Here is a 13,137-nt window from a genome sequence, read left to right as displayed (position 1 = left end):
TTTGTGTATAAGCTCCTACATATGTGTTGAAGTGTGGAAGTAAGTAAACAACAGGAAAAGAAAGCCATATTGTATCTTAGCAAGGACATTTGTGCTTATTGAATTAATTTGAAAAATGTTTACTGAGATGGAGTCTACCCTTCAGAGGGGGTGTCACTGAATTGCCCTTGTGTGATGAGGGATGGGGAGAGAGGGAGGGAATTTGAAAGAACGAGGGAGATGAGGAAGACAATTTGTGTGTTGCAGGTGGTGGCAGATGTTGTCACTGTGGAAAGGAGGAAGTAAAGGAAGTAAACATCCACATTTGCACACATACCTGTATTGACATAGCATATGGACTCATACCCAGTGAGGCATAATCACAACCTGCACAGGTACACACACACACACACACACACCGACTCCCCAAAACGCCTCCCACGTACATGACAACATCAAATTAGTTAAAATGTGTGAAGAAAAGGCCAGAGACACAATGACAGTGAGTGAGTAAGTGAGAGAAGCAGGTTGGGGAAGTGAAACATAAAACTATTAAGTTGCTTTGCACCCACACAGGTAACAAGTAAATGGCATTGCCAGAGGACATAACATGCACTTCTTTTGAATAGAGAGCTCTGCTTCAGTCCAGCTCAAAATCAATTCTACAGGGTAGAGATGAAAAGAGGATAGGGGTGAACATAGGGCGAGGATGGTGGAGACTGATGAAGGGAGATTCGATAAAAGCCTGGAAAGAAAGATGAAACGGTGAAGTCTGGGACAAAGTTCATAGTGTATGGCCAGGAAGGACACTGGAGACTTGCTTGTGGTACTTTTCTGGCACCAGTATAAATGAAGCAGAGCATATATTACTCACCACCAGTACTGACGTCTGTGTTTCTCTAAAGAGCTGCATTCACACTCTGTAGATATATCTATGTTGTGAGGCGATGACTGTCTCTGAGGTGTGAAGGTGCGCTTATTATTTCTCTCTGTGCTGAGAAGTTGGGGAATCGTTTAGAATTAGTCGTCACTCATATCTACACAGAATGAGTTTGAGCATTGATGTAGTCTATTTTAAACTCCACCAGATTTCTTTTGCCAGTCATTTACACTGTGGTCGCTAAAGTTGCTTATGATTCATGGAGGTTACACAGCGTTCAGCTGTTAGATTCACATGAATTCATTTAGGAAGAGGTGTAAAATTGTCTGGTTGTCAGGATGGCACTGTAAGTGATAGGTAGACTAAAATATTTAGACTCTCCTGTCAAAAATGCCCCCAAAGGTTAATTTGATGTCTCCTGCCCAGGTGATGTGAACTCCACCACTAACATGTGACCTCAGTGAATCTCGTGTGGCACTTGGTTTGTATTTTTAGTTAATCATTGTGGTAAAAAATACATTTATTACTGCAAATATGAAGGTTATGATTGGGAATGTTAGAAATTAGGGCTGAGTGAAAAAAATCTTAATAATAATAATAATTTTCTTTCATATCAGCTGATATATATGGATATAATCCAAAGATTGAACTTTGATTGAAATATTTTCTTTTAAAACTGAACATGGTAAACATAGTACATTATACAAGTGTATGTCAAATACCATCAATAAAATAGTTATAATAAATAAATCTGTAATCTGAACAGTCAAAAGACTGTTACAGGAGAAAACACTAAATTTGGTCAACTCCAAATAAATAAAATCTTAATCAGTGTATCTTCAACCCACAATCTTATTTTTTTATTTATCTTATTTATTTATTACTCCTGTTTCATTTTATGGTTTTTAATCTTGTACAGCACTTTGGCCAACTTTAGTTGATTTTCTAAAGTGCTTAACAAATAAAGATGCAGTTACACGAGAACAGAAAGAAAATTCTTTGGTCACTTCAAAATAAATGAACTAGGTCTGTTGTTGTGCAGCAAGTGTCACTCTTGTTTTAAGGGACCATCAACACTTGCTCAGGTCTGGGTCTGTAAAGTCTTGCATTTTATGTGCTCCAGAGGATTGCACTGCTTTAGGTGGTAAAAGTTTAGTGGTATTAGCTGTTTTTAGTAGAGTATATTCTTGTCAAATATATGTCTGTTTTGCAGTGCATGCTACTCTGCTTCTTTTTGGACTTTAAACATCCGAAATATCTCCACACTACTGAAGTCCTCAGACCCTTGCTCTCAGCAATGCTCTCGTCTTTTGAGCCCTGGGCTGTGTCTGTTTGGGTGTTTTCATTGTTAACGCTGACACTTGAGTTGTAGTCAACATTTTCTGTTCTGTTCATCTTCTCTTTAATCAGGCCCCACTCCTGACGGTACTGGCTTACACAGCAACAGCAGCCCAAACATTAGCATGTGAGCTGCTGCTGGCTGCTCCTCCACGTCAACCTAACTGATGTGCTCTAACTCTCTTCCAGCCACATGATTGGTTCAGTGCAGCTCTATTTTCATCATCACTGGATGTTCGTGCTTTCTGTCAAAACAATGGTGGAACGAGTTGTTAGAACAAAGTTATGTTACAAGAGGGTGGTAACTTAAAACACATGCTAAACTTATGCCTCACTGCTCAGTCTTATATTTTTGCTGCATGATTGGATGAAAGACCTGTCAATATCAAATAAAAAATGACTAACCATCGAGATCGACTTTAATCTTATCGCGATGCAACATGAAATTCGATATTTGGCACAGCCTTATTAGAAATGTTTACTCACTTTTTCTTCTTGCCTGTCTTTCTTTAATATTGTTTTTCTATCATTTTGAGTGGAGGGCTGGACACAGGCCTCAAGACCTTTCATCTAATGCTTGAATTAAAAGTGAAGAGTGCAGAGTAGAACAAAGAAGTGATGCTGCTTTTTAGGATGCTCCTCCTTTCATCCACCCAAATCTCTTGCTCCCTGTGCGCCCTCTCTCCCCTCCCTCACCTTTTCTTCTCACCTTCATGTCTCTGCTCAGATGACCTTCTTTCTCTCATACATTGTCCTCCTGCTCCCTCCCCTTTACCTCGGTCTGGTCACGGGCTGTCACAGTGAGATCCCGTGTGCTGCGGTTTTGATCTCCAACTTCAATAATGAATGAAAGGATACGATTCGTCAATCACTTCAAAACCACGTAGCGGACAATAGCCAAGGTCAGGACAGTGGCAGCTGTCACAGGGAATGATGGCTTACATCGACAGGTGTGTGGACGGAGCCCTGGCACATGCACCACACATACACACCAAAGAGAGCACACAGAGGATGGGCACTGAAAAATTTGACAAAACAGGAGGCTCCCTCATGATCTGAGACCCTCTGCTGAAGACAGGAAGGCAAGAAGGGATGTGAATATTTTAACAAAACAGTTAAATTGGGGAATCAGAGTGGTATGATGGTTAGTACTGTTGCCTCACACCAGGAAGGTTCTGGGTTTGAATCCTGTGTGGAGTTTGTATGTTCTCCCCGTGTCTGCGTGGGTTTTCTCAAGGTACTCTGGTTTCCTCCCTCAGTCTGAAGACATGCAGATTAGGTTAGTTGGTGACTCTAAATCTCCTGTCAGTGTTTGTCTGTCTCTTATGTGTCAGCCCTGTGGTAGACTGGCGATCTATCCAGGGTGTACCGTGCCTCTTGCCCAGTGTCAGCTAGGATTGGCTCCACCGCCCACTTTGGACTAAGCAGTATAGATAATGGATCGATGGACAGTCAAATTCGTTAGAAATGACAATGAAGAGAAGTAGGGAGGTGGCAGAGAAAGTGAAGGAAGAAAGAGAATTTAAGTGATTAAGTGTAGTTTCTGTGACATCCACTTACTTCATTTATATAGACTTCAGAAGATCACGTTATTTGTATAGACAGGTTTCTTTGTATTCATGTTTATGTATTTACATGTAATGAGTGTGTTGACAGAGATGGAGCCTGGGGTCATGTTGTCAGACCATCACATGTCTGAATGCAGTAAAGTTAGTGGTATCGATGTGGATCTGTGTTTTGTGTGTGTGTGTGTGTGTGTGTGTGTGTGTGTCTGTGTGTGTGTGTGTGTGGCCCTATGGCTGTGAAGTAAAGGTGGCGTGGTGATCTTGTCTGACACGTTCAGGAGCAAACTGGACGTGGTGCTAGTGGCACGTTCAACACCACGTTGTCATCTCGTCCTTTTTCAGATGTGTCTGTGAACTTGAGCCTGACTGACTGGATTGATATTGTGCATATGTGTGTAAATCCAAGTTTGTTTTCTGCCTGCAGCAAGACTCTAGTTTTTAATGAGGGGATGTATAATACTCAGGAAGAGAAGGAGGGAGGGGTGTGGGGGATAAAAAGAAAGCACAGAGGATAAAACAGATGAATAATTGTTGTCTGTGTGCATTTGTGTGTGTCATTCAAAAGTATTGAGGTGTTTTCAGAGTTACTTGTATACACAACTTCCTTCAGAGAGAGAGAGAGAAGGAGTGTTTATTTGTTGTGTGTGCATCCTGGCCGATGTGCCCTGCAGCGTGACCAACCTCTTAAATATCACTGATCAGAGGTTCCTCCACCTGATTACCCCAAAACTCTCCCTCCACCACCACCCCCATATCACCCGTCCACCTTGTACTCATATTCTGCCTCCTTTCTGCCCCATTTATTACCCTCTTTACTGCCTCTAACTATGGACCTGTACTCCCATGATGCCATCCATCCAAAGCATAACTCCCTAAAACAAGTAAGGCTGAGAGAGTACAAACACACACTTCTCATTGGGACTTTACATTGAATTCCCTGAGCTTTAACCACTACTACTACTTGTCTGTTCCTAACCTTAAACCCTACAACATGAGTGTGTGAGAAGGTTTCAGTCCCCAGTGTGAAAAATACACACAAAATGTGCTGTACCAAAGCCAGTTTTTTCAAGTACAACTTATTAAACGTGTGTGACATTTTAAATAGATGTGTAGTTTAGACAGTGGGGGCCTAAATGATTGAGATGCAGGGCTGGGACTGGAGGGTCACCAGTCATGAGATTGACACAGTGCCTCTATGTGCACATGTGTGAAACTATGTGACTCAGGGCGTCTCTGCAAAATAATAAATAATGAATAAATAAAATGCAGATATCACAGATTTATGTTAAATGCAGAGAAACAGACATTTTCAAACAGCTGCTCAGTCACAGTTTTGGTTAACATCCCCAGTAAGAGAATTACAGACTGGCCAGTCACCAAATGAACAGGGCAAATCAGCAAATAACCAAAGTTAATACAATTAAATATTAATTGCACACAGATGTGTCTTTTCACCTGCTGCTGTACCAATGTCGAGCCCAGGCTGAAAAGGCTAGAGCTCGACCTGTCTTCCAGAAATATTTGTTCTTGACACCGTTGTGTTGCAGAGGTTGTGTAATAATCTAATTTAGCTCTTATTGCATTGTTCTATCACTGACTTTGACACAAAGCAGCGAACACACTCACTGGTTAAGTCAAGCATGTTGACTTTGATCTCAGTGTTCAAGCCTAGACTGTTTGCCTTGTGTGTGTGTGTGTGTGTGTGTGTGTGTGTGTGTGTGTGTGTGTGTGTGTGTGTGTGTGTGTGTGTGTGTGCATGGGTGATGGCAACATATCTCTGACAACATCTCCGAGAACATGTCTCCGACATCTGCCGATCAGCATGTCAGGATCAGTCAGTCACCTGTCAGCTCGTCACAGACACCTGTCAGTTAACACTTGGTGGAAACCATGGCTGGAGCAGACAGTGAAGGGGCTCAGACAACCTATGATTGGCTGTCTGAACAGGAAGCGATGGTAAAGGGGTGTTTCCCAGTCTTTGTACAGTAATGCTTAGATCCTGTTGACACACTCACAGTGAGTAATCAATTAAAGCGGCTCCTGATCATGTTACTGTCCTTTCAGTGTCTGCAGAAACTAGAAGAGCAAAAAAAAAAACAAAAAAACAACAAAAAACCCAAAATGTTTTAAAGATATCAAATCCAACTCAAGCTGCTGAAGCTTTATATTAGCATCAGATAAACTTTGGAAAATACATATGGGAACGCTGCAAAATAAAATGTGGGGAGCTCCTAGCTGAATTGGCTAACCCATAGATTATTTCCACCAGAAACTGATTGTATGTACATATGGGTCTGTGGGAATTATTCTAAGACAGGAAAAATATGGACATATCCTTTACAGTCTGGATCAGGAAGTATTGACATTCAGGAGATGAAGTCATACTGTCTGTGGTGTCTAATTGAATCTAACCATTTGTCCTCTGATCCAGTTGCTGCCCATCATTCTTATTAAGATGATTTTAAACATGTTTGATTTTTCTCTCCGGAATCCAGACTGTCAACATCACTTAGCGGGAGAAATATGAAAATGTTTTAAAAAGCAGAACAGTGCCATATGCCATGATAGAGAATTATTTTATAATCCGCTTCATCAGCTTTCAGGTCAGACTCGCACCTCACATGAAATTCACCTCACTCTTGTGAAGTTCACTCACCTCCAGCTCTGTCTGCAAACTTTATAGCTCCTGTTGCTAATGTTTTTCAACCATCTCATCTAAATGTAGCATTTTTCCTCAGTTTGTTTGTTCATTCTTTGCAAAGCTGTACATAAATCAGCAACACGAACTGCTACTGGTGGATCTGTTCCTGTGTTGATACAACAACAGTTGAAAATTAGTTTCTCATGGGATTTTGGGATTGTCTGATGACATAATCCTAATCATATTGTAGCTCTCTTCCAGTGTGTTGGTACCTTTACCTGAGTTATACATACATACATGAGTTATACACCTTGTATGATTGTGTAGCAAATTATGGTGGAAATAAAAACTCATTTATGTGTCAGTTTCTGAGCTTTATACAGGAGATATTCATCAACAGCATCCCTGTCAATTTATAATAGTTTGAGATGCAAAAAGCTGACATCTCAAAAGTGACATGTTTTTTACCTGACATGTTTGTACTCTTCAACTAGGAAATCAAATCTATTTACTTGGGCCCTCCACTTTATATTGTTTAGTTAACTAGCATTTTTCTACCTTCGTTTTCTGATTGGTAGCAACATGCCAAAGTCTCAACTCATAATTCTTCCTCTCGCCTCACACACTGCTGGTCCAATTAAGTATTTTTAAATGCCTGTTGAAACAAGCACAGGCAGACTTATTAGATTAAACAGGAATAGAACTCATTTGCACCCCATAATCAAATAGACTGCTGTTAGCATGAAAAGAAAAACTGCTTTGCAGTGCAACTTTTACCCTCTTATTCATAGAAAAATAGTTGTAATAAAAAAGACAGATTTTCTTCCTTTCAACCTCATGCATCAAACAAGCATGATGAAGGGTGTGTGTTTGTGTGTGTGGGTGTGTGTGAGTGTGAGACAGCGACAGGCTATCAGTGAATCAGTATTCATTGACTGTATCTAGTTCTGCCCACCCTGTCTCACAGTAGGGGGTCAACTCTATGAAGATAAAGTGATTTTTCTGGAATAACTGACCCTAATTCTGACCTAACACACACACCCACACTGTACATGCACATACACACGTTTGTCCTATCCAATATTTGGCAGGCATGGATGGAATGAGAGCTCAACTTTTCTTATGTCAGTGCTCTGAGGTGCATTTACACCACAGGGTTTTCGCCACATGTCTGAATGCAAACTGGACCACCTAAGGGTTTTTTTTGTCCACCTGGCTGAATGCAGACCGGACCACCTAAGGGTTTTTTTTTGTCCACCTAAGCCAAACCAGGCACATTTCCAACACAAAATCAACACATTGTCCTGTGCTTTTACCCCATGACCATCTATTGAGCTGATGAAAATTTCACATCTCACCACAGAAGTAAAATTCAGGATTAATTTAGAGATGGTTATTGGAGCATAATATAGAATAGTGAACTTTACTGCCTCATTGGTGAAGGACAAGGGTCTAATTTTCACTCACTGTACAAATGCAGAGAGACAAAGAGGAGAGGAGAGAGAGGACAGGATCATGGCGGACTATGAGCCTCAGAGCTGTGACCCTGCTGCTCTCCTCCTCCTGTCCTTTCTTCCTCCTCTCCTCCCACTCTCCTGTATCACAGCGTTCATCTCCCTGGCAAATTGAATGTCTCCCCAGAATCTGCCTAAGCAGCCAGTTTTATAAGTCTAGCCTGAGAGTGGAGACATGCACATGTTGTGGCAGGAAAAAATTGTATGTGTGTGTATTGGCCTGTGCACATGTGCACGTCTGCCTCTTGCCTCTCCTGTCACATTCACAGGCTGATCTCTCTGTTAGGCAACATCCCTCCTAAAGAGACAAAAAGAGGAGACCTTGAGCTGCCACACACTTTGACAGAGATGGACCGAGGGGCAACAAGAGAAGGAGGGAAGAACAAAGAGAGGGGGAGGTGGTCTTGATATACACACAAGTGGTTGGATAGTACAGCTTGTGAGAAAGAAAGACAAGTTAAAACATGGGGAGACTGTGGGGCAGAGAGAGTGACGTGTTGACATTGAGTAACTAAGAGACATACGACATCAGTGTGTGACACATGCTGTTAGCTGACCTTGCTCCTCTCAGATCTGGTGTTCTCTAGCTGGATCAGTAGTTCCTAATGAACTCTCTTTAAAGTGCAAGGATTAAAGGACCACATGGTAAAGTGGTATGTAAGTGGAACGCATCGTGGCAGGTGAAAAACATCCACTTCTTTCTATTTCTGAAGTGCTGTATGTACAGATGTACAGTGCCTGCCTTTCTAATTTGGAGTCATATTTGATAAGGCTGCATCTCTACTTCTCCCTCTCACACACACGCACACACACACACACACACACACAAACACACAGGCAGGCAGTAGTGAGTTATAGTGCTGGTCAGCACTATGACATTGGAGTCTGCATTGCCAGCCATCGTCTGTAGAAACAGAATATTCCAAATAAATCCTTACGCTCACATGCACACTCATACACTATTTCCCTCTCTCTCTCACACACACACACACACACGCACACACACAACATGTACACACACTCAGACTATCATATAAATCTATCTTGGATGGAACACTTCCCTCTTGTGCACAGTGCAGGCAGCTATCAATCTGAAAGAGAGGGAGATGGTGAAACAGTGGAAAGTTGAATAAGAGAAGGGAAGAAAAAGGTGGCCCTGAGACATCCGCCGGGAATAAGGAATAAGGAAGGAAACAGAGACAAAGTGAGAAGGCTGGAGGAAAGACAGGACTGAAAAAGCTGAAGTGGTAAAGAGGAGAGAAGGTGGAGTTGACAGAAGGAGTAAGAGAAAGAAAGAATGTAAAAGTCTGCCTTAGAGTTATGGACCTGTCTATACATATTGTAGCAAGCAGATGAGTCTGCCCCCTGTAACCCAGTTTGTGTGTGTATGTGTGAGCTGTTGATGGGTTGAATAAATCTCATTATCTGCAGTCCCTTCACCCTGAAACCCATGCCCAGATGCAGATTTTTGCTTGGGTCTCAACACATGCTGGCTGTCCTGTAGCTAGTTGCTGTTAAACCAGGTCTGAACACCTGAACCAGGAGTCACAGAGTGAATGCCATCATTTAGACTGCAGCTGAGCCACTCGGTAAACATGCACCACAAAGACGGAAGGAAGTGATTCTAACAGGCCTATTATAAGATTTAATATGGGCATTGAGAGTCAGTGTACAATACAGTGTTATCCATACTTTGACACTGACTGTAGGTGATCCAACTGACTATACTGTAGGAAACAACAGATGAAGTGGAGGTGAAGGACTTGCAGATTACAGGAAGCAGCTGTGTGTGTCAAGCTTTACTCATACACTACCATTCAACGTGTTCTAAGTGTCGTCAGCAACACATAGCAGATACTATGTGCAATCACAAGAAGTAGTCAATGTACTGTGTAGTTCTAAGGAGTAAATGTGATCGAAATGCTGCTTTTCTGTATCATGGAGGCACATCGAATCTGAGAAACAGGAAGCTTTAAAGCAGCGATGCGTGTTAATACACATGCTGCTGGTGTGTGGGCTCACGCAGAAAACAAACATCAGTGTTTTGATGTGCATCGCTTGCCATATATGTTTTGCATCTAAAGGAACACCTTAATTTCAAGGCTGTAATTTTTTACATTGTTTATTATCAAACACAGCACAGTTTGAATTGAACAAGCAGTTGAAATAAACCAAGGCTATGAAGTTTGAATCTATTTGATATCAACTCAATGTAAGAATGAGCATTCAACATGTTGCATTCATGTTTTTTTTTTTTTATTAAAATAATTCCACAAATGTTTTAAAGCGTAAAGCTGCTTTCATATTTCCTATTAAATCTACTAAATAGTAGCAGCATACATTATTACATTATTTTCAGGTTTAAGGTCTGAAATGAAAATTAAGAACATCAAGATACAGTAGGTTGGTATGTCAGTGTTTTTTCCCACGTTGTTTGTGTCTGTGTGGAAAGGATGGAGTATGAATACATTTTTCATACCAAAGCTGACATTGGCCCTATTGTCAAAGAATGACTAAACTCAGACTTTTTCAAATAACTAAAATAACATATTTTCCCTCCTGTCTCTGTCTTTCTGTCAGAGGTGGCTCCCTACCTGCGAGGGGGAGGACTGGGGCAGCAGGTAGTGTTGGAGGGAAACAGGTTGGTGCTGACCTGCCTGGCTGGAGGCAGCTGGCCCCTGCAGTACCGCTGGACTCTCAACAATAACAACATCACCGACTGGACGCCACAGTACAGGTCAGTTAGCACACTGGCTGGTGTCTGATTTTTCGTCTTGGATCCTAGTGCCAGCTGCATGTCTGTCTGACATGCTGTCTTCCTTTGCTTGTTCCAGTCTTTCTTGTGAGAGTGTGTTCAGTCATTTCTGCAGCATGGAAACCTGCCTCAGCATTAGAGCTGTGCCCGTTAGTGATGGAGTGTGTTTGGAGAAGGTCAGAACATTCAGACAGCGAAGCCAAAGTGAGATTAATAATTACATTAGCACTATAAATATGTATATGGTCTGTGAAAAGGAGAACCAATCAATATGTTTGAGCTTCTTTCTCTGTTTTTGCTTAGTAACTCTCTTCGTCTCTTCTCGCCCCTCTGCATCTGTCCTTGTGTGTCTTGCTTGGTAGGAGCTAAGCATTCCCTCTTGGAAAACTGCAGCTGTGACACGAAATTGTTTTTCACATCATTCAGAAATAGAGAGAATCTTGGGAATGAGCACACACAGAGGGGGGGGAGCATTTTGTAGACAGTTTTCGTTGAAGCCAGGAGGCGTTGTGCAGCTCTGGACTGCTCTCAGCGTTCTTGTTACTTCAGTTGAGGTGAGGCCAGGGCTATGCTGAGTTGGCACAGTGCTGTATGAGGGTGTATGTGCTTGAGACCATCTGGAATCATATGCCTGATTTTTGTACAACTTCCACACTGTATATATTTTTTGTTTTTTGCCGTCAGGGGATTTTAGCCAGGTTGTGTGCTAATCACATTGTTGTTGACTCCTCCTGTACTGTGTGTGTCACTGTCCTTGAGCAAGACACAAAACCCCAGTTGGTGACGGTTAGACTGGTGCCTTTGTGTTTTGGACTAGCATCGGTGTGCGGATGGATGAATATGAGACATACTACAAAGAAAGCTGGATAAAAGTGCTATATGAATGCAGTCAAAAGCATATTCAGAATTATTCTGGTGTATCCAAAATCACACCTTTGTTCCATTTCCACAAATTCGTCTCTTAGTCAACAGAAAAAAATCTGCAACTGTTTTCAACAGCTTTAGTCTTAAACCAGAACCAATTTTGGCTTTTCAAATAATGGTGTGTTTATTTATCGTAGATGATATTAAACTGAATATTTTGGGCTTTTGGACTGTTATTTGGTTAAAACAAAACAATGTTGAAAATGTTACATGGGGATTTTTCATTATTTTCTGGAAAAAATGATTAATATAGGAATTTGAGAATATTTGGCAGATTAATTTGTATTTTTCCTTCTTCAGCAATAGGTCAGCTACAGGAGTCTGCCATTTTTCACACAGAGTTGGAATAAAATCATCACTAATACAAGTTCAACTTATTAAAAAGGAAAAATGACACTTGCTTTGTTTCCAGGAACACTTTTGACAAGGCTACTGCAGCATCTCCAAAACGGTGCAATGCTTTTGGCAGACAGACCTATTTTACACTAGGAACACTTTCTCTAGCCAACCCTTTTGTTGATTGAATGCTGTCTAACTGTGCTGGTAAATTTCCACAAAGCATCGAGGCATTTTATTCAGTACTCTATTCAAACCCCTTTAGCAGAAATGACAGTATGACTCTGGCTATTCCATCTATCCCATTCTTCCTGATAACACAACACAACCCATGTGCAGAAAGGGTTTGAATGTATTGTTGCGATGTCTTCATGTTGATGCTATAGAGCGAGTTTGGTCAGTTTGTGCTGAAGGTCTTTCTCTAAAACCTCATTGATCTTGTTCTTGTCCTGAATCACATGGAGAATTTGACTTCACACACGGGGTGGAGACTGTGCCAGAGAAATTGACTGGGAAATGATTGTATTGATTGGGACCTGTCACCACTGAACTTTGTGTGTAGTGAGATACATAAAGAAAACCACTTGTTAGGATTTCAAAAAATACAGTGACAGCTCCAGTGTGCAAATAAACATAATGGAGCACAGGCAGAGAGAACGAGATGCTTTGTTAGGAGGTGTCCAAAATCAGAATCTGTTTCAGGATGAGAGCTGCTGTGTAATGTGTCATTGCTGATTCAAACGGATTTACATGTGAGCCTGTGACGCATGTGTGTGTGTATTAGTGTGTGGGCTTGTGTATATTGGCAACATACAGTGACAGCCTGGGAGTTAAATACTTGGCTGTCCTGGTATTTGTAATGAGCCCCAAAGCAATGTCCAGTTTTACTGTGTCCATCCACTTTGTGTGTAATATGTGTGTCTATGCATTTGTGTTTGTCCAGCATGGCACCAACCTAGATCCTATGCCAAGCTTGCCATTAGTGCAGCACAGTCCATTAAAACCCCATTAACAGAAAAAAAATACATGGACAGAGTCAAAAACATTCTGACGTACAACACACACACATAGACTCAACTACTGTACACATCCACTACTCCGCCTTCCCTTCTGTTATTGGGGAACTTGACAACCTTAGGCACAATCCATTCTCAGATCAAGGTCATGAAAGGGAATTAACAAGAGTGCACACATATGGACAAACA

At 41.4% G+C, this 13,137-nt stretch overlaps 1 protein-coding gene across 1 annotated transcript in view; it reads left to right on the top strand.

Annotated features, from left to right (window-relative positions):
- Positions 1–13,137, top strand: part of LOC113128200 (protein sidekick-1) — a 204,195-nt gene that overhangs the window by 66,277 nt on the left and 124,781 nt on the right. The window contains exon 4 of the mRNA XM_026303327.1: positions 10,498–10,654. Coding sequence (XP_026159112.1) covers positions 10,498–10,654 — 157 coding nt within the window. The remainder of the gene's footprint in view (positions 1–10,497; positions 10,655–13,137) is intronic.

Source organism: Mastacembelus armatus, chromosome 1 (assembly GCF_900324485.2).
Source record: "Mastacembelus armatus chromosome 1, fMasArm1.2, whole genome shotgun sequence".
Taxonomy (NCBI): Eukaryota; Metazoa; Chordata; class Actinopteri; order Synbranchiformes; family Mastacembelidae; genus Mastacembelus; species Mastacembelus armatus.
Note: the sequence above shows the minus strand (reverse complement) of the source record. Positions and strands in the feature narration are given on the sequence as shown.